The sequence below is a fragment of the Carcharhinus amblyrhynchos genome, chromosome 13 (assembly GCF_965287045.1).
Source record: "Carcharhinus amblyrhynchos chromosome 13, sCarAmb.v2.hapA, whole genome shotgun sequence".
NCBI classification, from domain to species: domain Eukaryota; kingdom Metazoa; phylum Chordata; class Chondrichthyes; order Carcharhiniformes; family Carcharhinidae; genus Carcharhinus; species Carcharhinus amblyrhynchos.
Window position 1 is genome coordinate 32163917 of NC_137336.1, and position 24886 is coordinate 32188802.

At 40.9% G+C, this 24886-nt stretch overlaps 2 protein-coding genes across 2 annotated transcripts in view; one reads left to right on the forward strand and one right to left on the reverse strand.

Annotated features, from left to right (window-relative positions):
• Positions 1 to 5074: 5074 nt before the first annotated feature.
• On the reverse strand, positions 5075 to 15888 carry LOC145351816 (microfibril-associated glycoprotein 3-like). Its single transcript, XM_080201483.1, has 3 exons — positions 15836 to 15888; positions 11076 to 11537; positions 5075 to 7519 (listed from the first exon to the last, which is right to left on the reverse strand). Exons 2-3 carry the CDS (start codon positions 11347 to 11349, stop codon positions 6720 to 6722), a joined length of 1074 nt encoding a protein of 357 aa, XP_080057609.1. The 5' UTR covers positions 11350 to 11537; positions 15836 to 15888; the 3' UTR covers positions 5075 to 6719.
• A 628-nt stretch (positions 15889 to 16516) lies between these two features.
• fam114a2 (family with sequence similarity 114 member A2) overlaps positions 16517 to 24886 on the forward strand; it is a 33274-nt gene continuing 24904 nt past the window's right edge. The window contains exons 1-3 of the mRNA XM_080201484.1: positions 16517 to 16562; positions 21408 to 21730; positions 21939 to 22038. Coding sequence (XP_080057610.1) covers positions 21434 to 21730; positions 21939 to 22038 — 397 coding nt within the window. The 5' untranslated portion in view covers positions 16517 to 16562; positions 21408 to 21433. The remainder of the gene's footprint in view (positions 16563 to 21407; positions 21731 to 21938; positions 22039 to 24886) is intronic.

The following is a 24886-nucleotide window of genomic DNA, read 5'->3' on the forward strand; positions in this document are numbered from 1 at the left end:
CTTAGTGACAGGGGATTAGCAGGGTAAATATGTGGGGTTACAGGAATAGGGCTGGGTGGTATTGTGGTCAGTGCAGACTCGATGGGCTGAATGGCCTCCTTCTGCATTGCAGGGATCCTACAATTCTATTCACTCCAGAATTAGGGAAGTACTGTTGTTTAAAATGGTAAGAACACATGGGCTATACCACTGTCAATAATGATGTAGAGATGCCAGCATTGGACTGGGGTAAGCATAGTAAGAAGTTTCACAGCACCAAGTTAGAGTCCAACACTCACATGATGAAGTAACAGTGCTCCAAAAGCTTGTGATACCAAATAAACCTGCTGAACTTTAACCTGGTGTTGTGAGATTTCTACATTGTTAATAATGCTATTTTCATCATGCTTTAGCAATACTCATGCGCTAAGATGCCAAATGTGGAAGTTTGCATCAAGAGCTGTTCTTCATTCTTATGGTGTAGGAGATCACTGTATTTTTAATCAATTCATAACTATATTTATGAACTATTTAAACCTGAGGACAATTCAGCTGACCTCAGCAAACTGCAGAAGGAACTTTGACTCTGGGAAAAAAAAGGCTCTGGCTAAAGGATTTAACAAGCACAAATAGGTGTAAATGGGTATGAATTAGTTAGGATTACGGAAATATTGCTGCACGGTGACCAGGGACAGGAACTGAACATTCAGGGGTATTCAGTATTTGGGAAGGACATTCAGAAAGGAAAAGGTGGTAGAGTTGCATTGCTGGTTAAGGAGAAAATTAACACAAGATTAGTTTTGACAGCGCCAGGGACCTGGGCTCAATTCCCAGCTTGGGTCACTATCTGTGCGGAGTTTGCCCATTCTCCCCATGGCTGTGTGAAACCGGGTGCTCCAGTTTCCTCCCATAGTCCAAAGATGTGCTGGTTAGGTGCATTGGCTATGCTAAATTGTCCCTTAGAGTCCCAGGATGTGTAGGTTAGAGGGGTTAGCAGAGTAAATATGTGGGATTGCGGGGGAATAGGGCCTGGGTGGGATTGTTGTCAGTGCAGACTCAATGGACCAAATGGCCTCCTTCTGCACTGTAGGGATTCTATGGATTCCATGTGGAATCTGTATTGGTAGAACTGAGAAATACTAAGGGGCAAAAAACTTTTGTGGGGATTGAATATAGATGTTGATGTAGGGAATGACATTGAACAGGGAATTAGAGATGCATGCAATAAAAGAAAATCTGTAATTATGGGTGACTTTAATTGTATATAAATTGGGCAAATCAAATTATCACAATGCCATAGAAGATGAATTCCTGGTGTGTATACAGAATGGCTTTGTGGATCAATACATTGAGGAACAGCTAGAGACAAGCCATCCTACACTGGGTATCGTCTAATGAGAAAGGAACAATTGGCAGTCTAGTAATGCAAGACCCTTTGGGGTGTAACTATAATGTGGTACCAGATTTCATCAAGATGGAGAGTAACATAGTTCAGTCTAAGAGGAGCATCCTTAATCTTAGTAAAGGACACTATAATTGAATGAGACACAAATTAGTTATGATGGATTGGGAAACGTTACTCAAAGGGATGATGGTGGATAGGCAATGGCCAATATTCAAACAGCACATGGGTGAATCGCAACAATTGTTTATTCCTGTCTGCCGCAAAAGTAAAATTGGAAAAGTGGTCAAACCATGGCTTACAAAAGGAAATTAGAGACAGTATTAGATCCAAGGAAGAGGCATACAAATTAGCCAGAAGAAAAAAAATCAGGACAATTGGGAGCAATTTAAAATTCAGCAAAGGAGAACCAAAGGATTGATTAAGAAGTGGAAAATACGCTGTAAGAGTAAGCTTGAAGAAACATAAAAACTGACAAGTTTCTGTAGGTGTGTGAAGAAGATTGTAAGGGACATACATTTGTCTTCACCAGTCAGAAACAGGGGAATTTATAATGGGGAACAAAGGAATGGCTGACCAACTAAATACATACTTGGTTCTGTCTTCACAAAATAGGAAACAAATAACACATCAGAAATGTTGCGGAACACAGACTTTAATGAAAGGGATAAGCTAAAGGAAATCAGTATGAGTAGAGAAATGATATTGGGGAAACAGATGGGATTGAGGGTCGATAAATCCCCAGGCCTGATAATCTACACCCTAGAGTAGTTAAGGAAGTGGCCCTAGAAATGGTGGCTGCATTGCTGGTCATCTTCCAAGATTCTATAAACTCTGAAAGAGTTCCTACAGATTGGAGGGTAGCTAATGTAACCCCACTATTAAAAAAGGGAGGTAGAGGTAAAACAATAGATTAGTCAGCCTGATGTCAGTAGTGGGGAAAATGCTGGAATCCGTTATCAAATATTTTACAGTAAAACTCTTCGTAAACAGTGGTAGTCAGCATGGATTTATGAAAAGGAAATCATGCTTGACAAATCTACTGGAATTCTTGGAGGATGTAACAAGTAGACTTGATGAGGGGGAGCCAGTGGATGTGGATTAACTGGATTTACAGAAACCTTTTGACAAAGTCCCACATATGAGATTAGCATGGCAGGTGGTAACTTATAAGGTACTGTTGGGATCTGAGCAAGAACCCCAGTTATTCCCAATATATATTAAGGATTTAGATGAGGGAACTAAATGTAACATTTCCAGATTTGCGGATGACACAAAGCTAGGTGGGAGGGTGAGCTGCGAGAAGGATGCTTCAGTGCAATCTGGACAAGCTAAGTGAGTGGACATATGCATGGCAGATGCAATATCATGTGGATAAATGTGAGGTTATCCATTTTGGCAGGAAAATAACAGGAAGGCAGATTATAATCTGAGTGGCTATAAATTAAGAGAGGCAATGTTCAATGAGACTTGACTGCTCTCGTACAAGTCACTGAATGTAAGCATGGAAGTGGTAAAGAAGCCAAATGATAACTTCCATAGCGAGGATTTGAGTACAGGAGGAGGGATGTCTTGCTGCAATTACAAAGAGCCTTATGAGGCCACACCTGGAATATTGTGTACAGTTTTGATCTCCTTATCTGAGGAAGATGTTCTTGCTATAGAGGGAGTGCAGAGAAGATTTACCAGACTGATACCTGCAAAGGTGAGATTGACATATGAGGAGAGATTGAGTCAGTTAGGAGTATATTTATTTGCTGGAGATTAGAAGCATGAAGGGCAATCTCAGAAATCCATAAAATTCTAACAGGACTAGACTGGGTAGATGGACGCAGGATGGTTCCAATGGTGGAGGTGTCCAGAACCAGGGATCATAGTCTAAGGCTATGGTGTAAATCTTGTAGAAGATGAGGAGAAATTTCTTCACCCAGAAAGTGGTAAGCCTGTGGAATTCGCTATCGCAGAAAGCAGTTGATGCCAAAACATTATGTTAAGAAGTTAGACAGCTCTTGGGGCAAAGGGGATGAAAGGATGGGGGGGTGCGGAGATTGGTTGGAATCAAGCTATTGAGTTCATAGAATCCCTACAGAAGGCCATTTGATCCCTTGAATCTGCACCAACCACAATCCTACCCAGGGCCTATTCCCGCAATCCCACTTATTACCTTGCTAATCCCTGACACTAGGATCAATTTAGCATGGTCAATCAACGTAATCCACACATCTTTGAACTGTGGGAGGAAAGCAGAGCACCTGGAGGAATCCCACGCAGACATGGAGGCAATGTGCAATCTCCACACAGTGACCTTGGGCTTGAATTGAACTCGGGTCCCTGGTGCTGTATGGCAGCAGTGCTAACCACTGTACAACTGTGTCACCCATGGACTGGGACTTTCAACCGTGATCATAATGAATGACGGAGCAGGCCCAAAGGCAAAATGCCTCCTCAGGCTGCTATTTTCTATGTTTCTATCAGAAGAAATAAGACAAAGGCAAGAGAAATTAGGCTGGTCACCAACTCTACTACTTCACCAATAGAAGACCAAGCTTCTTCAGACCCTAAGTGGGAAACTGTCTAAATTTTGTACATTGAATTTTTACTCAATAGAGCATTAAGATTTGCAACCAAAATTTACTGTTGGCATCTCATCTTGTATCCTAGTGTTTTAAGAACTATAAAGGTCAATTGAACAGTCACCGATCATTAGATAGATGAGATACTGCCATGTGCCAGATACGTATAATAGGGGGAACACAGTTACTGATCAGGTACGCATAATCCAGGGGATACAGACATATGCCTGTGATGTGTAATCCAGGAGATAGGCTGCATGCCAGCAACATGTAATCCAGGAGATATGGACACATGCCAGATACACATAATCCAAGAGGTATAGCCATGTATCCGGTACATGTACATTTAACAGGGATGTATAATCCAGGAGACATAGTCACATGTTAGAGATGTGCAATCCAGGAAAATACAGACATATGTCCATGATATGCAATACGGACACACATCAGGTACGCATAAATCAGTAGGTATGGCCACACATCAGGTACGTGTAATCAAGGGCAACACAGACATACGTTGGATGTGTAATCTAGGAGATACAACCATGTCAGACACATGCAATCCAGCAGGATGCAGCCATATAATGGGTACATGTAATCCAGGGGATACAGTCACGAAACAGAGACACGCAATCCAGGAAGTGGAGCCACATGTGTAATCTGGAGAATACAGCTACTGCTCAGGGATGTGTAACCCAGGGGAGTACAGGAATCCTCCCCACAAAGCAAAGGAGCAAAGGAGTAATAACAGTATTGAGGGTGATATGACAAAACGGTGGTCAGGAATCTTCAGGGAATTGGTAAGCAACTCAAAATTAACACCAGGTAGAGACTGAGCAAAGGTGAAACTGTATAGGGTCACTGGAACAAAGCTTCAGCCTCTAACTAAAGGAAAATTAGGCAATGTAATTCTCAACTTTATTCTGCAAACCACTGGTTAAACACTGTGTTAATTCTTGCTTAAGTCATAATTACTACCAATATGGTGTCAACATTGAACAGATAATCCAAAAGGAGTTACACACTATATTACCAAATGTCTATAAAATATGAAAATAAATAAACATATGCAGGAAGATTCCTTTAAGATATTTCATCTTTTATAGTAATAAGTGACAGGATACAATGGATGGTAGATTGGAATGTATATGGAACACATTGTTTAATAACAGACCGTGGAATAATAATAAACCATGGAAATAATGATAGCATCAGATACTAACAAATTTTATTCCATAAAAAAGCAGTACTACAGAACTCAAGTTGAAATTACAAGACTAAAGAATATTTACTTTGGCTTTAAATAAAGAGTATAGGTGACTAACATCTCAAAACTGAATAACGTAGAAATTTCATGGACCTAATTTTCTGAGTTATAATTATCTTTCATTTAAGGTAACATAAGAGAAACAAAAAGCGTAATGCTGTGAGCGGTCGTTAAGACCAGTTTGGTCCTTGGATTATTCTATGCTGCTAATGAGTTTAAACATCACACATATATATGGAAGAGTTTTAAATATGACTAAACTAACTGAAGAAATAAAACAATAATAATTCATTCAAAAAGGTAAAGTGAATATAGATGAGGTATTGAGTCAGTCATCTTATGCAGTTTACTGAGTATTCAATTCAAAGCACCACTGCATTTGTAAGAGATTGCTACTTGCCACGTCATTAACACTATTAATACAGCTGTGTAACAAATCACTCCTAAATATAGTTAAGAAGGAATATCTAGAAGACTCAATTCATTGAACATTTGAGGTAAATACATAGGATACAAGAAGAGTAACAAAGTGTTGCATGCATCATGTAGAAAATAATTAACTCAATAACTTCATTGCTTAAGGAGACATGAGAAGAGAATCATGCATTTGAACATACAATTCATGCCTTCTATCGGCAGCAAAAATCCTTCCACACCCCAGTATAACAGAATAAAGATCACACAATGTATATGAAAAAATATATTTTAGGACAGGAAAGAAACAATGTTGTAGCTTAATCCTTGTTGGTGTTTCAAGAACAATAATATACAACTGTTACCAACAAGATGTAACCTTATTACATGGGTCTACTGAACAATCATGGGCTGGCATCATTTTTTTCAGGGTTGCAGCGAATGATTTGTGGATGAAGTTTGTTTGGCAAATAATGAGTCAATGCCCAAAGACTTATTTTATACTATACTTGGGCAGGCCCTATCCTCAAGGTTTGATTGAATCTTAGTGAATTTCAAGAGTGGCTAGAAATCTTGAGATCTTTAATCAGTCCCTGTGACAAGGTTAATAATATAATCCTATTGTAATATTTTTCATTCAAATGTATCCCGGATGATATGTTAAAATGAAATTTCTAAGATGACATTGCAATGTTAATGGGTCATTTTCTACATTACGCCCCTTTAATTTTCTCAATAAATTTAGTTAAATCATCTTTATGTACATTAAATACAGCACGATTATCAAATGACAGCTACATATGATCTTAAAAAAAGGTTTACAATTTGCACCTTGTATTTTCTAGATACAAACGGCTATTAGCCTCTTTAGTGACAGTCTGCAAGTGACCACAAACTACATATATATTCCTATTAAAACTGACATCATGGTGTCAATTATATACAAGTTTGATGTGGGTTGGATATAATTGCTGCTTGGTCCATTTATAAATTCTTAAAAACTGTTTTGCTGCATTTTAAGTTTGTCTTTACTCACTGAATAATTCCCTCAGTTTCAATCCAAATCAAAGATAGCTTACTGAATTTATATATGACTTTCATACACTGTGCCATCTGCTTTGTTTATCTGTATCTTGGGCAGATTCTCTTCACTTTGTTCAAGTTGACTGCTTCCTTGGGATAGTGTGTCAATGCTCTGTTTTTCTGATTGAGAGTGTACTGAAACTTGAACGGCAATCTCTTGGCACTCCGCATGCACATACGAGTCATCTGATTCTCCTGCAGGTGAACTGCTGCGTTGTATTTCAGTATCAATAATGTAAATCTCCTCAGTGCCACCAACTGCCTGACCATCTTTATTTTCTTCACTTGTGGCCTGCTCCGCATCCTCCATCCACACAGCCTCAATGATATCCTCCACAAAGGCTCTGCAGTTCAAGATAAGAGGTGGCAGAGGAATGCTACGAGCAAGTTCTTCAATGTACCTGGCAAACTCCATTGTCTTAAACTGAGTTACTTTTGCCAATTCAAGAGTCTTTGCAGAGGTAATGATAGGAATGCGTTTTGCAATTTCAAATGCCTTCTGTAATTTTTCTGCTCCTTCCATTTTGAAGAAGTCGTTGATTGCTTTTTCAGTTTTCCTGAGGTGACTGCTCATCATACAGAGGCGAGTGATGTTCAATATCATAACAATTGTGAAAGCAATGAGGCAAACTATCATGTAATAAACACCCATGTCGCCTGTCGTGAAGACAACACGCAGGGTGACTGTGTAATTCAAGGTGCCATGAGAGCTTCTTGCGACGCATGTGTAACGTCCTCGATCGGCAAACGTAATACTGGTGATGTTTAATCCTCCACTGTCTAAAATAAGCCATTTTCCATCTGTATAATAAAGAAGGGGAAATCAGATTTTGTAAAGGTATATCATAGAAGGTATGGGGCAAAGATAGAAGTATTTTCATTCTACATTTTGCACACCTGGCAACAAGATTTTGCCTTTCTATGATTTTACCAAGGGCAAAAGGATGATTATAGACAAATTCATGGAGAAATGGGTAGGGACTTGACTTAGGACACCAGTGAAGTTTCTGACTGACAGTGATAAGAAATTTGCCAATGATGAGTTCAAAGACATGTGTGAAAACATGGGACATTATGGTCATTAATATCACAGTTGAAAATCCTTTCAGGAATAAACATTGTGAAAGATATAATGCAATGACTGATGAAATGCAACATAAAATTTTCTCTAATCAACTATACCACAAGTTGATAATAGTGACTGGTGCATGCAAAGAATTCACTCGACATGGCTGAAAGTCCCTGTCCATGGGTGAAATTTCAGTTTACCTTCTATGTTGTGCAATAATCCCCTAGCTTTAAAACTAGTGTCATTTCAAGCACATTTAAATGCTTTACATGGAGGGAGATAGGCTTTATCAAGGCTGAGGTCTCAGAAAATTTGGAGAGTACTGATGTATTCAACAAATATGAAAGCAAAGTACTCATTTAGTACCTCTACCATGCCCTATGTATCCATCAGAGAGAGGATCTCCTTTCTGGTCCCTAATTGGCTTCGCGCTGCCATTGACTATCCATTTACTGTTTATAAATGGCGTTATGAATTCACTTTTATGTTATCCACTAAAAGAAAAAAAGACTTTTATTTATATAGTGCCTTTCACAACCACTGGACATCCCAAAGCACTTCACAGCCAATAAAGCAATTCTGAAGCGTAATCACTACTATAATGCAGTAAGCGAGGCAGCCAACCATAGCATAGCAAGTACCCACAAACGGAAACTTCACAGTGACCAGATAACCATTTCTGCGATGCCGGTTGAGCTAAAAATATTGCCACAATGCTGGGGATAACTCCATTGCTCTTTTCTGAAATAGGGGCACCTGATAGGGTAGACAAGCTCTTGATTTAACATTTCATCTGAAGGAGGGCACCGCAGCATGTAGCACTCTCTCTGTTGCTAATCTATCATCATACTGTCTCTTTTTCCCCATTATTCCCTTGTTCATTCTTTTCCCTGTATTTTTTGATAGACCCTGCACCAGTGTGTTATCTGAAAATCATGGAATCCACACAGTGTAGAAGCAGGCCATTTGACCCGAATCTGCACCAAATCTTTGATGGAACATTCCACCCTATTCCTGTAACCACACGCATTTATCTCACAAATTCCGTTAAGCTACGTATCTTGGGACACTAAGGGACAATTCAGTATGGCCAATCCATGTAACCCGCACATCTTTGGACTGTGGGAGGAAACCAGAGCACCCGGAGGAAACCCATGCAGACACAGGGAGAATGTGCAAAATCCACAGAGTCACCCAATGCCGGAATTGAACCCAGGTCCCTGGCAGCAGTGCTAACCAGATTGAAAACTGGCTGGGCAATAGGAAACAGAGAGTAGTTGTCGAGGGGACCTTTTCGGGCTGGAGGCCAGTGACCAGTGGTGTGCCGCAGGGCTCAGTACTAGGACCTCTCCTCTTTGTAGTATATATAAACGACTTGGAAGAGCGCGTACGTAGTGTGATCAGCAAGTTTGCTGATGACACCAAGATGGCAGGATTGGTGGATACCGAGGAGGAATGTCAGGTGACACAGCAGGATATAGATAGGTTGGTACATTGGGCAGATAGATGGCAGATGGAATTTAATCCTGACAAATGCGAGGTGATGCATTTTGGAAGGAATAATGCAGAGAGGAGCTACGTGATAAAAGGTAGACCGATTAGGAGTACAGAAATACAGAGGGACCTGGGAGTGCAGGTTCACAAGTCTATGAAGGTGGCGACACAAGTAGAGAAGGTTGTGAGGAAAGCTTATGGAATGCTAGCCTTTATAGGAAGGGGTATAGAGTATAGGAGCTGCCGTCTAATGCTTCAGTTGTACAGAACGTTGGTTAGACCGCATTTGGAGTACTGCGTCCAGTTCTGGTCACCTTACTACCGGAAGGACATGGAGACTCTGGAGAGGGTGCAGAGGAGGTTTACCAGGATGTTGCCTGGCATGGAAGGACTGAGTTACGAGGAAAGGTTGGAGAAACTGGGACTCTTCCCCTTGGAAAGACGGAGATTAAGGGGGGACATGATAGAGGTATATAAAATATTGAAGGGAATAGATAGAGTCAATAGTGGTAGGCTGTTCCCTAGATTGGGGACAATTACGAGAGGTCACGATCTAAGGGTGAGGGGGGAGAAGTATAATTTGGATATGAGAGGAAGGTTCTTCACACAGAGGGTCGTGGGGGTATGGAACGCGCTACCGAGTAGGGTGGTGGAGGCAGGCACGTTGGACTTGTTTAGGGTTTACTCAGATAGACACCTGAGCGAAACAAGGATGGAGGGTTATAGTAGAGGGTATTAAATAGGGTCAGAGCCTCGGGACGACACCGGAAATGTAGACTTACATGTTAACGTTTTTGTCTTTTTATGCCACAGGTGTCGGTCCACCTTGTTGTCAAACAAGGGGCATGCACACAGTGGGTCGTGCGTGGGCTGCTCTTGGAGGTTCCGGGAGTGGCCTAGTACTTCGTGTCGGTGTGTGTGCTTGATCCTGGACCAGTAGACGGGCGCCACAACAGCTCGGTGACTAGCACTGCTAGCTGTGCAGATACATGGATTTGGGCCTGTGTCTGTGGGAGTTTGCGCATTCTCCCTGTGGTTGCGTGGGTTTCCTCCGGGTGCTCCGGTTTCCTCCCACACCCCAAAGATGTGCTCTTAGGCTGATTGGTGTACCAAATTGACACTATTCTCCCCTGAATCTGGCTAAGTTAGGGGGTTCCACTCACATACACACAGGGCAGGGTAGGTGTAGGGGGATGCGGCGGCGCAGGCTCGTTGGGCTGAAGGGCCTGTTTCCCGTGCTGGGTTGATCTTTGTTCTTTGTAACACCATGCTTCTCATATTCCAAATATTCCAAGTTCTCAGGCATTTTCTAAAAATTAATCGACCAGTGTAATTCTGAAGTATTATGCAATAACTTGCCCATTTTTAAAGGTTCGTGCCACTGGATGTGCTTTGCAAAACATGAAAGTATTTTTTAATTCACCAACAGTAGAAAATGATGGTGTTGCACTATAGCTTGTGCTGTCCATTCTACAAACTTTAGCTCAACCCAATTTAAAACATTTCCAGAACAGGGTGCTCTACCTAAATTAGGAAGTACAACTTTACTCCACAGTAGTACTGACTTGCAAAAACCAATACCAGCATTGCATGTCTGCAACTGAAATATGTTGCCTTCTCCAAAACTAACAACTCTCACTTTTATAGGACAGAATTCATTTTTAAGTACAATTCTTCTAATAACATAATTCTTGATATTATTTTGTGTTTAAAGTAATAGATCACATATTATGCATTTGTTCAAAAAGAAAGTGCTCAATAATTTGTAGTTGAATGATCTAAACTTCACTCTACCTGTCTCTCCGGTTTCTTCCAACAGATCTCCCTTTGAGTTGTACCACAGAATGTTATGCAAATGGCTGCTGTTCACATTGCATTCAATTAACACGCTGGTCCCTTCCTTCACGATTAGGTCATGGTGTGCTGGTAGACTTGACAGAGATCCTGCATTTGCCACAGAACTGACCTTTCCTGTGCTGACATAACTGTGATTTGCACCATGATATAATGTGCAAACAAATGTGCAGCAGTTGAAAAACAACACTAGTGTTAAACCTGAGTACTTCATTGGAAAAGAGTGAAACAAGCAAGTCTAAGTACTTCTGTAAATCTACTGTGAATCCAATGCAATATGATAGAAGTTTCATGGGGATGTCTGACTTTCCAACAGTCAGTTCATAATGCTTGCCAGTTTTGTGGCATCCACACGGAGCCCAGACCAGATTCTCGCATGTTCTTCCACGCTCAATTAAAAATCTGCAATGTAAACAGAAATCCATGAAGACATACGTATAACAAAGCGGCTTTTCATCAGGTAATTGCATGGTGACATACCTGAGCTCATTCACATTATATTCCTTTCGTAATTACAACAAAATGATAAAGCGCATTCACTGAAAAACTAGTTTTCCCTTACAAATGATGCTGGATGAATAGTTCACAAATGAGCTAAGAGAAGTGAAATGGAAATCTAACTTTTAAAGACATTTGCTATCACGCTTGTGTTTACTCCACGTATTTTCCCTTATTTAAAAAAGGGAAAGACCATTACATGACTCTACAATGACAGTGTGATTTTGAACCTGCATTCATATTGAAATAAACTATGAAAAAAAACTAAATTCTGTAAAGTGAGATACTTGTGATGTTAATACTATATGATTCAATAAAACACACAGGTTAGCATTTAACTGATAATGGTAGCATTTAACTGATAATGATATCCAAACAATTTCTTACACAAGGATAGAAATGATACCAAAGGAAGATGATTTCAGTTGTTGGAGGCTGCAGGAGTTCCTCAGAGCAATGGGCCCAACCATCTTTAACTGCTTCCATGATCTTCCCTCCATCATTGGTTAGAGTTGGGAATGCTCACTGATGACTCCACAGTGTTCAATTTCATTCACAACACCTAAGACTAAAGAGCTGCCCAGGCCTATACAACATTCAGGCTGGGCTGATAAGTGGTCCAAAACAACTGTTAAATGATCTTTCCAACAAAAAAAATCTAAAAATCTCCCCTTGACATTCAACAGCGATATTATCACTGAATCTTCCACCTGGACCAACCTAACAATTACTGTGGCTACAAAATGAGGTTGGGTATTCTATAGTGAATGATTTACCACCTCTCCTTCTCAAAGCCTTCCCACCATCTAAAGGCACAAGTCCCTGATAAATGCTGCTCCTACAATCAAAAAGCTTGACAGCTTCCAAGTCGAAGCAACCTGTTGATAGACATTCCACCCACAACCTGAAACATTCACTCCCTCCACCACCAGTGCACCATGACTCATTGTGTACCATTTAGAAGATGCACTGCAGTAACACGCCAAGTTTTCTTCGATAGCAGCAGCCAAACCCGTGATTTTTACCATCTAGAATGACAAGGGTAGGAGCAGCATGCTTGTCTTCAAGCCTGACTTGGAATTGTGCTTCATTCATCATTTCCGGGTCAAAATTCTGGAAATTGTCTTCAGAACAATGTTGAACTACTTTCGCCACACAGAATGCAGGAGGTTCAAGAGGGCAGCTCACCACCACATTTTCAAGGATAATAAATGCTGCCCTTGCCAGTGACACTATATGAATGAATATAAACGAGAATTTCCTTTGGAGCTGTAATTTTCAGAGGACCTATAAAGCAGCTGTTGGGTTCACACATCAACTTAAGTGTTACACCAAAGTTAAAAGTTGGTGTACAAGCAGGGAAGTAGATCAGCTGGCTAACTTCACATCCAACTACACATAGCAAACAAACTCTTTGAATGACATTATATTCCTGTTGATTAATAATTGTGACAGTTTAAGTCTCAATTAATTCAGGACAACACCAGTGTTTTTTTTAATGCATCTAGGTATAATGCAGCTTAAAAAGAAAGGTGGTACATTAAATCAGCACAGGAATTTTTCTCCACGTCTGCTGTCACCTTGTCTAATCTCACTTTTCTCAAGTCCCTTGCTAGTTAATTTTCTGCTTTTCCTAGTTACAAAGTAGCAAAGAATTTTAAAGTGTCTTTCATATTCTTGGGATATTCCAAAATGTTGCACCGTGAATAGTAGTCACTGATGTTTATAGGTAAGCATGGGAAATAACTTATACAAAACAAGGTCAGTGATGAATGTCAGCACCCTAAAAGAATTTCCTAGTCGCATGTCCACAACTAAATGAGGCCTTGGTTTAACGTCTCATCTGAACAATATTCTATATTTTTCTTCAAACTTCCCCTTTTCTTTAGCATTGCTTTAGTTCTGTGCATTTTCATTAGTAGTGGAAATGATTATCACCATTTATCTCCTCACAATCTTAAAGATCTCTATCAGATCATCCTTAAACTCTGTTTTGAAAAAAAACACCAACTCAACACTTTCTTTCCAACAATCCCCATTCTTGCACTGGCAACATTATAATGAATTGATGTGACACCATGACTATTTATTTCACATCCTTCCCAATTCTGTCCACAATGTGCTAACAACTGCCTAACGCTTTGAACAAGGTAAAGGTTAACTTCTTAGTTTTGTATTCATATCTTTAGGTACAAATGCAAGGATGGCATTTCTGTTTTTTGGTGCTGTCCCCCCGATGTTGCCACCAGAATGTGGAGATGCCAGTGTTGGACTGGGGTAAACACAGTAAGAAGTCTCACAACAAACACCAGGTTAAAGTCCAACAGGTTTATTTGGTAGCAAAAGCTGCTTTTGCTACCAAATAAACCTGTTGGACTTTAACCTGGTGTTGTGAGACTTCTTACTGTGTTTGCCACCAGAAGTCACACTCTGTGAATCTGCACTTTGAAGTACTTCTGCTCTTCTAACCTACTTTAAGTATTTCTATGTATTTCCTTCCAATCTTTCTTCATATTTTCTACCTTGAACTGCATTGGTCACTTATCTGCCTACCCTCAACAGGAATTGCAGTGAGATCATTGTTACTCCATTGGTATTATTTCAAACATGGTTCAGTTTGTAGAACTCTTGCCTGGGTAAGAAAGTCCATGGTTCAAGTTCCATTCCAGAAACTTCGGCACATAATCCTGTCCTACTCTTCAGTGCAATATTGAGGGACCATTGCATTGTTGAAGATGTTAGATGGGATTTTTCAGCCCTTCCCACTGGTAGGATTTTTCGGTCCAATCGAAAGCAATCCATGGCTGGTTCCCCGGTGGTGGGTTCCCTGGTTATGGGACAGATGAACCATGCAAGACACCACAGACAGTGACAGGATTGGAAGATCCTCCTGGCGGTCAATGGTGAGCCACCTCTGATGTCAGAGAACACACCACAGAGGGACCAGAAAATTCCATCTGTTATTTCTGACAGATTAAAGTAAGGATTACTTCTGCCCATCAGGGGGGCATAATGACACTAATCTGAACAGGAGCTGGGGAATTCTCACCAGTGTCCTGGTCAATATTTACTCCCCAACTGCTATCACTAAAACAGGTTATCCCCTAGCTGGTCGGACCATGTTGCGCATAAACCGGCTGCCACATTTCCTAGATTGCAACAGTTTAAATAGCTGTAGAGCACTTGTGTCCTGAGTGTGTGAAAGACATTAACTAAATATCTGTCTTCTTCTCTCACCCTCCTGTGAGAATAATACATGGTTTTAAAACAGTAATTTGGTTAAACGTTATTAGTTGGTTTATCATCCTTTTTTATGATATTCTGCCCTAAGGTTTCTGGATACACAAAACTAACAATATTGATTTTTTAAATGAATGATAAACAGAAAGACACATAATACAGATTCATAGTGTCTTTCACACCTCAATCACTTTTTAAATAAGTCAGTTTTTCTAACTGCCAATATTATTTTTGAAAACATATCTTTGCACATTTCTATTCCATTACATTAGCACAGATTAGCTTGTGTGCGATGACCAACACTTGAAAATCATTTTCTAGTTCTTAAGATAAGGAATTTGTTAACAATTTTAATTAGGTATATGGTATATCAAAAACATACCCTTGTTTCCTGAGCTGTTAATATGATCACAAAAATCATGGAGACACCCACCTGCCACATCAATTGGCAGATTTATATTTGTGGTACAGTTGTTTTAACTCCCTGGGCTAATAAACATTATCCCTAAAAATAAATATTTGGAAACTCTGAATCAATCGTATCCCCAAACCGCCATTTTAATGCGAAATAGGAAAGACTTAAAAAGAAAATGTCAAAAAGCTGTACTAATTATCGCTGCAGCCCTACAGACCTTTGGAGTAATAAACGTCCCTCGCAAAGGAAACTTAACATTCAGTCCAATGTACTCAGCTGCAAAAGACAAATGCTCAAACCAGCTGAACGTGAATTACTGAACCTGGAAACCCAAATTAAATAAAAACAGTTTAATGAGTCCATCGACAATTTCCTACGTTGCACTGAGAGCGGCAGCGAAACTAATAGAGGAAGAGCAATTCCACTGCTCTGGCTGTAGACCACATTTACTCGATCTCACCTCACCGCGATAAATTACGTTACTATATATCCAAACATCCCAAAATAACACGAATCCATCATTCAGTACAGCTTCTAACCAACTGACCTCCAACTCCATTGTTTTTCTCCTCACTGGAGCCAGCGGCTGGCACATGCGCACTGAACCGTGTTTACGGTCCACCCCGCCACAAAGGGCGCTATGCGGGGAGGATACTGTGGAGCAATGCGCTGAGCCGAGTTTAAGGTCCGCCCCGCCACAGAGGGCACTATGCGGGGAGGATACTGTGGAGCAATGCGCAGAGCCGAGTTTAAGGTCCGCCCCGTCACAGAGGGCCGTGTGCGTGGAGATTTCTGTGGAGCATGCGCACTGTGCCGTGTTTACAGTCCGTCCCGTCATAGAGGGCGCTCTGGGCGGAGGATACTGTGGAGCATGCGCACTGAGCCGTGTTTACAGTCCGCCCATGTATGGGAGGTACCGTGGAGCCTGCACACAGAATACCGATGACCCTCGTGTCTTTGCCTTTCCATAGGAGGCACTAAAACAACATTCTCTACTTTAACGATAAAACATAGTTATGGCCTTAAATTTGAACGGGGACATAATTTATTGTATATGCCTACTGCCAGTCCTATGATCTCAAAATCAGCATGTTGAATTTATTATCCCCTAGGTTGAACGTTTAAGTGTGCTCTCCCACATCAGCCAAGTCCACACTCACAACTGTCAACTGAGCCCCGCCTCGGCGCAGGCGCAGTCGGCTGAAGACCAACTACAATTTCCTGGGTCAAAGGTGAGTGACGTGGCCGCGGAGTTTGATGTTGGAAAGTTGCAGGTGAGAGGGGGGGCTGGGTCTATGAGGTACTTGGGTGTGCGGCTGATCGAAGTGCGCTCCTGGTCTGTCTGACTTGGCCATCTCAGAGGGACTTGGGATGGCACAGTGGTTAGCACTGCTGCCTCACAGTGCCAGGGTCCCGGGTTCAATTCCTGGCTTGGATCAATGTCTATGCGGAGTCTGCACATTCTTTCCGTGCCTGTGTGTCTCTGGTTGTGCTGGTTAGGTACACTGGTCATGCTAAATTCTCCCTCCGTGTACCTGAACAGGAGTGTGGCGACAAGGGGATTTTCACAGTGACTTCGTGGCAGTGTTAATGTAAGCCTACTTGTGACGCTAATAAATAAACTTTAAACTGTGGGTCCGTTCTGACAGTGTGGATCCCTTTATTGAGCCAATGTTGAGTTTATCTGCTTTATCTTTGTTGCTGTTTCAGTTTGATCACGTGCTCTATGAAATGACCTCAATAAGTTGGGTGTCATGGCTTTGTGCTTTATTGCATCTTTTTAAACGTGTGGACTTTGCCTAATGAATGTGCTACACTACTGAAACTCTTCCCTCCTCCGGAGTAAACCTACTTGTTTTGGTAATTATCCATTTCCAACTGGAGGAATTGTAAAATAAAGACTGGCCTTTCATGACCTCAATGTCCCAAAGCACTTCTGAAAAGGCTTTTATTTGGCTGCAGTGCTGACACTGTGGTAATATAGGAAATGCAACAGCCAATTTGCACAACTAGGTCCAATAAAATGCATTGTTATAATGACTGGATAAAAGTATTTCAGTGATGCTGAAAGATAAAAATAGGCCAGTAGTCAGAGCCGATGTTTCCTCTTAAAAATGAGTACGTTTGATCATGTAGCAATCTGGAACATGCTGTGTTAAAGCAATTTTTAGTCCAAAAGGAATTTTTAGCATGATCTAAGTCATGACTTTTGAAAAGCAAACTGGCCATGGACAAATAGTAGTACTCAGAAGTATGGAGTAGCACGGTGTTGCCTCACATAAGAACATAAGAAATAGGAGCAGGAGTAGGCCAACTAGCCCTTCGAGCCTGCCCCGCCATTCAATAAGATCATGGCTGATCTGTCGTGGCTCAGTTCCACATTCCCGCCCTCTCCCCATAACCCTTAATCCCCTCTCTTATCAAAAACCCATCAACCCGCGTCTTAAAAATATTTAGCGAGGCAGCCTCCACCGCTTCAACAGGCAGAGAATTCCAGAGATTCACCATCCTTTGAGTGAAGAAGTTCCTCCTCAACTCCATTCTAAACCGCAACCCCCCCCCCGCCTTTATCTTGAGGCTGTGCCCCCTAGTCCTACTGTCCTTTCTGAGCGGGAAGAGTCTCTCCACCTCTATCCTATCCATCCCATTCATCATCTTATACGTCTCAATGAGATCTCCCCTCATTCTTCTAAACTCTAACGAGTACAAGCCTGATCTATTCAGCCTCTCCTCATAGCTCAACCCCCTCAACTCTGGAATCAGCCTAGTAAACCTCCTCTGCACTCCCTCCAAGGCTAAAATATCCTTGCGCAATTACGGCGCCCAAAACTGCGCACAGTACTCCAGCACAGCTCCAAGGACCTGGGTTTGATTCCCAGCTTGGGTTACTGTCTGTGTGGAGTTTGCATTTTCTCCCTGTGTCAGTGGGGTTTCTCTAGGTGCTCTGGTTTCCTCCCACAGTCCAAAGATGTATGAGTTAGGTTGATTGGCCATGCTAAAATTGCCCCTTACTGTCCTGGGATGCATAATTTAGTGGGATTAGCAAGGTTGCAGGAATAGTGCCTGGGTGGAATTGTTGTCAGTGCCGCTCGATAGGCTGAATGAGACATTCAATGAAGTTGGTAGCCTGCCCAGTAACATAAAAAATTTAGAGGAAGTGGTGACTTGGACCATAGAAATAACTCTCCTGTTCTTACAGATACTTCCAGAAGAAATAGGAGCAAGAGTAGGCAATTAATTCCCTCGAATCTGCTCTTCGTTCAGTACAATCATGGCTGATCTTGTCCTCAACTCCACTTTTCTGCCCATTCTCCATAACCCTTCAATCATTACTAATTAAAATTTGTGGGCTCCTTGATAAAATTCAATGTCTTGGTATCCACCGTATCCCTAGGTAGTGAATTCCACACATTTTCAACCCTTGGAATGAAGTAGTTTCTCCTCATGTCTGTTTTATCCTAAAACCATGACCTTTTGTTCTAGATTTCCCCACAACGTGAAGCATGCACTCCGTCTACTTTGCCAATACCTTTTATCATCTTATATACCTTAATTAGATCTCCCCTCGTTCTTCTAAACTCCAGACAGTATAGACCTAAGCTGCTCAGTCTTTTTTCCCTCATCTCTGGAATCAATCTAGTGAACCCCCTCCAAACTGCCTCTAATACCACGACATCCTTCTTCAAATAAGGGAACCAAAACTGTACACAACACCCCAGGTGCGCTCTCACCAATGGCTTGAATAATTCTAGCAACACTTCCTTACTTTTATACTCTCTTTAGCTATAAATGCTAAAATTCTATTTGCTTTCCTTGTTACCAGTTGTATCTCCATACTAGTTTTCTGCAACTCTTGCACCAGGACACCTGGATGTCTCTCCTGCAAAGCACCCTGAAGTCTTTCTCCATTTAGATAACAAGTTGTCTTTCCATTTTTCTGACCAAGATGGATAACCTCACACTTATCCACGTTAAACTTGACCTGCCAAATTTTGACCCACTCACTGAACCTAACTATATCAATTTATAATTCCTTATTTCCTCTTTGCAACTTACTATCCCACCTATTTTAGCATCATCTGGAAATTTGGCTATAGCACCTTCTTTTCCTGTATGCAAGTCATTAATATAGATTGTAAATATTGGGGCCCAAGGACTGAACCCTGTGGCATCCCACTAGTTACTTTTTGCCAACCAGAAAAACGGCCCTTTTATCCCAACACTCTGCCTTCTGTGAGTTAGCCAGTCTTGTATCCAAACGAATACATTACCTCTAACCCTTGTGATCTTACTTTGTGTATTAACTGTCTGTGTGGCATCTCATCAAATGTCTTCCTGAAGTCCAGATATTCCATACTTACAAGATCCCCATTTGTTACATCTTTGAAGAACTCTAGCCAATTAGTCAAACATGATTTACCCTTCATAAAACCATGCTGACTCTGATTGTGTTTTGACTTTCCAAATGTCCTGTATTATTTCCTTAATAGATTCTAACAATTTCCCTACAACAGATGTTAAACTAGCTGATCATTAGTTTCCTACTTTTTGCCTCCCCCTTTTGAATAAGGGCATTACATTAGCATTTTTCCAATCCACTGGAACCTTTTGTGCATCCAGGGAATTTTGAAGTAGTAAAACCAATAGATCCACTATTTCTACTGCCATTTTCTTTAATGCCATCAGGTCCTGGGAACTTGTCTGCCTTCAATCAATAGTTTATTGAGTACCACTTCCCTATCTATTGGTTCAAATTAATAATTTATGTCCATGTAAAAGGGCTGATGTGCCTTGGTTTCATTTCTCACCCTGAAAGATGGTACCTTCAACATTGCAGCACTTCATTGGTACATTGATGGCACAGCCTAGGTTTGGGGTCATGTTTTAGTGTTGAACACACAACTTTCTGATTCTGAGACAAGAATGCTACTGACTGAGCAATGTCTGATGCCTCAATAGAACCATTATGTAAGTATCTTATGAGACCTAAGTTAGTAGGGAAGCACAAGTGGACTGAGGAAAGCCCCATCAAGTAGCACTTTGAGACTCCCACAAGCTTTTGAAGTTCGTACAAAATGCTACTATTTAATATTGCTGTTATTGGGATTCAGGTTAAGTTTTGGGCATGGGGAACACGTTCTCCAAAAGTAAATGACTACTTGTTATAGAAATGAGCTTTAATGCTCAATGCATCAAACCATGCTTCAATCGCCAAATTCTAATAGACAGACTTTCACCATGAACTTTTCTCATGTGAAAATTGCCATGGTAATGCAGCCCACAGAATTAAAATTGTTTTGGAAGTTCTTGAATGTGGTGTTGCTCCCCAAATCCATTCCCATCTTTCCCAGAACTCCGGATGAGATTTTGTAGTCTCCTCTGTGTTTTTCTTAGTGTGGAAGGCAGAGCGCTGTTTGCTGGTGCTGTTGGTGGAAATTCCCATGGAAGCCAATCCATGCTGCCAGGAAACCCATGACAGGCAATATGCTGCCAGCAGGACCAAAGAATCCTACCAGCACAGACAGCTTGAAAATTTTAGCCTCCATGTTTGAATCTCTCCAATCAGGTTTCTGTTCCTGCCACAGTGCTGAAATGGCTGTTAGCAAATTCATAAATTGCATCCTAATTGATGGTGACAAAGGTAAACTTTCCCTTCCTATCCTTCTTGAACTACCTGCAGTCTTTGACACTTGATCACATTATCTTTCTCCAACTTCTGTTTACTGTAAAGACAGAAGCCATTGTTTTCAGTGATTACTACAAACTTTTTTTCCTAGCTGCTGACTCCATCCCTCTCTGTGGCAACAGCCCGAGATTAAGCCAGCTTGTTTGCAACCTTGGTGTGAGAAGGAGAAATTTCTTCCCTCAAGAGTTGTGAATCTTGAATTTTCTACATTGGGAGTTTAGATGCTTAATCGACGAAGATATTCAAAATTGTGTGATAGATTTTTAGACACTGTGGGAATCTAGAGATATCTGATGGGTGGGGGCCGAGGAAAGTGAGTTGAGGTAGAAGTTCAGCCATGATCCTGTTTAATAGTAGAGCTGGCTTGCTGGGCCAAATGAACTATTTCTGTTCTTGTGCATGCTCTTATGAGTGATTATTCATTTATTTATAGGTATTTCAAAAGTGGAGGATACAGGAATGACTGAGGTGGATGGACAACCTGTGGCTCCAGAAGGAAGTTCTATTAATGTTACAGCAATTAGGGAAAAAGAGTGCAAAGAAGGTGTTGAATTAGAACAGCATTCTGAGACTGAAACTGGCAAACACACTACAGACAATACCCAAAATGAGGGCTGTGGTCCCGCTGATGGCATTCATGAAAGCAGTACAAGCAAAGGGAGGGAGCCAGTCAGCATGACAAGAAAGAGACCAGAGTCAAAGGGCTCCAGCCAGCCTGGTTTAACTGAACAACAACCCTTAGGAGTTGCTGACAAGGTAAGCAACGTTAGAGGTTGAATGTTCATGATGATTTTCAGGAACTATTAATTTACCCTACAAATCTTGATGTTTCTTGTGTTTGACGTGCTTCAGTATTCAAGCTGCACTTGAAAGTGAAAACTTAGCCATATGCATCAATGACTAAAATTTAAAAATATAGTTCAGCATGTAATTCCCACAATAACCTTTACTGATACATTTGCAGACACGAGAGCTCTCTAGCCAAGAGACAGGAAGTTGGGGCTACTGGGGAAATTGGGGAAAGTCACTGCTTACTACTGCAACAGCCACAGTTGCATCTGTTGGTGAGTTTACTGCTGCTCTTAAACATATTAGTGAATAGTTTATTGCTGAATAGTTTATCTTATAAAACAGATTTGATAAATGAAATGAAGTAGTTGCATCAGGATACTGAGTGTAAAATGTTAGCCTGGTAAGAGACTATTATAAATTTGTTGTTAGGTAAGCTCATGCAATGCAGAGCTAAGACAGGTAACTTGAGTTGAGGTACAGATCAACCTTAATCTGTTTGCAGGAAGCAGGAGATTGGGTTGGATGACTGACTCCTGCGCTGATGTTCCAAGTTATAACTATTAGAATATTATAATACATGATATGATTCATTGCATAAACCTGCAATTATTGTGAAATGTGTTATGGCCTGTATTCTTGTCAATTACACAGTGGCTGGATAATTATTCCTCCTGCAGAAAGAAGAAAAGAAATCTACACCCAATAACAAAACATTGCTGTATTTATTCATAAATCTTCCAAACCTTCCTTGTCAAAATAAGGACATAACAAAAATTAGAGTGTGGGATTTTCTAAAATGAAAACACATGAATGTTTCTTGCTGGCTGGTTTGTATTTTCATTGCCTTAATTTTTGAACTATTTTGCTTCAAAATCAACAGAATACATGGTGGCACAGGGGCACAATGGTTAAAACTGCTGTCTCATAGTGCCAGGGACCCAGGTTCGATTCTGGTCTTTGGGTGACTGTGTGGAGTTTGCACAATTTCCTCATGTCTGTGTGGGTTTCCTCTGGGTGCTGCAGGTTCCTCCCACAGTCCAAAAGATGTGCAGGTTAGGTATGTTGGCCATGTTCAAATTGCCCCGTAGGATCCGAACATGTGTAAATTAGGTGGCTCAGCCATGTTAAGTGTGCAAGGTTCCAGGGATAGGGCAGGGAAGTGGGCCTGGGTATGATGCTCTTTCAGAGTCAATGCAAACTTCTTGGGCTGCTTGATTTCCTGCATTTTAGGGATTCTATGGCTCTAATATGGGGAAGCTAGTTTTCCATTCACTATGACTTATCATAGACACTTCACAAATTTAAGGTATTAGGTGACTGTGTCATGTTCCTTCTAGACATGTATGGCATACCCAGCTATAGTTATATATGATTTATACATAAGCAAATTTCTGTCTAAACTTCGCTTGAGCCACCTTTGTTCTCACCAGTGTGACATGTTCCACTGCTCATATCCTGTGGTTTCTCCATGCAAGATTTCTAAATTGTGTTAAATTACCTGATGCCTACAGGTACTGGTTAAGACTGCCCTTGCACTTTTCCACGCACAACCTTCGCAACAGCAGATAGGATCAAGCATCTATCAGTATGAGTTCAATTCAAATATTGAGTCTCACACGTGATAGGCCAATGCACTAACCAATCCTCAACACCTCATTTAAAAAATTTAATATTGATTTATTAAGTTTAGTTGAAAAATAGTGTCTTGCATCCTTCGCAAATAATTTGAAATTGATCAAAAATGCTGTCAGGGAAATTATGAAGCACTTTGGGATTGCTTTTCTGTATGTAATAATAAATACAAATTGTACAGTCAGTTAGACAGTCGTGCGGGGGCGGAGATGCATGACAACAGGCTGGCCTTATTTATTCTGATGTTGAACAGAATAGAACAAAACTGGGTGGGTTGTTTACCCTCAATTTCATTTGTAAAATTATACACAAACAATTTTGAACACTGTTCTTGGCTCTGAATGCAATCCATTTGAATGACTGGGTATTTCGAAAAAGCTATTGAACATGCAGGTTCCCAAATAATCCACCTTCTACCTCCCATTCTCATTAATTCAACCGATGGACCAGGATGCCATCCAGAATGTGAAATGCTATTACAGAAGATATTTCAATGATAAAGTTAATCAGTCATGAAGACGCTGTACTTTCAATCTGTTTATAGATTTAAAAAATGCATCTTTTTATGCTATCATGTGCCTGGAAATCAGTGCAATATTGAGCAGGGCTTGGGGTAAATTATTGTCTAGTGTTATGTTTGTAGAAAGCTGTTTTGAAGAAGATTTTTAATATATATTTTCTCTGCCTTAAACTATCTGAAATTATAGAAATAGTGAATGAAATTTTTTCTACAAGTCTAACAGCAAACTTTGCAAAAGTGATATAGAAGAATAGGTTGAAGCTGACAAGTAAGCATTCTGTGATACAGAAATTATGGTGAGTCTAGTGGTCCTGAAGAGCTGAAAAAGACTCTAAAGAGGAGAAAATAACTGAGGCTAATGCTGCTTCAGCTTTTGATCAATTTACGTTTGCTGAAAGGCAGACTTGTTATGCAAGTGGACATTCTACACCCGAAGAGAAAATGCTGGAAAATCTCAGCAGGTCTGGGAGCATCTGTAAGGAGAGAAAAGAACTGATGTTTCGAGTCCAGATGGCCCTTTGTCAAATCTAGAAATAAGGGTACCAAGCTAAATCCTTTTCTGAGACCAGCATGCTCACCTTCTGAGAAGGGAAGGTCTGAAGGGCAAGAGCTGGGGCTAAAAGAGATGGAGTTCGAGGGATTGGGACCGGTGGAGGGCCTGGGATGGGCAATAGGGTTAAGCTGTTGAAGGTTGCGTTCCTTTACACCTGCAAGAAACAGGAAAAATTTTTTGTTAAGACATCAAATGATGCGGAGGGTGAAATGAAACTAGGGACAGGGACAGCTTTGACAGAGAGTAAGACTGTGTTGCTGGAGAGAGATGTTGAGTATCTTCATGTGGAAGCGCATGGCATTGAGTGTGGCTTTCAGGATGCGGCGAGAACAGCAGTTCAAAGAATGTTGCATATACTGGAGATACCTGTAATCCTAGAGGTTACATGCGGGGTGGAATTTAAGTTGAAATCCAT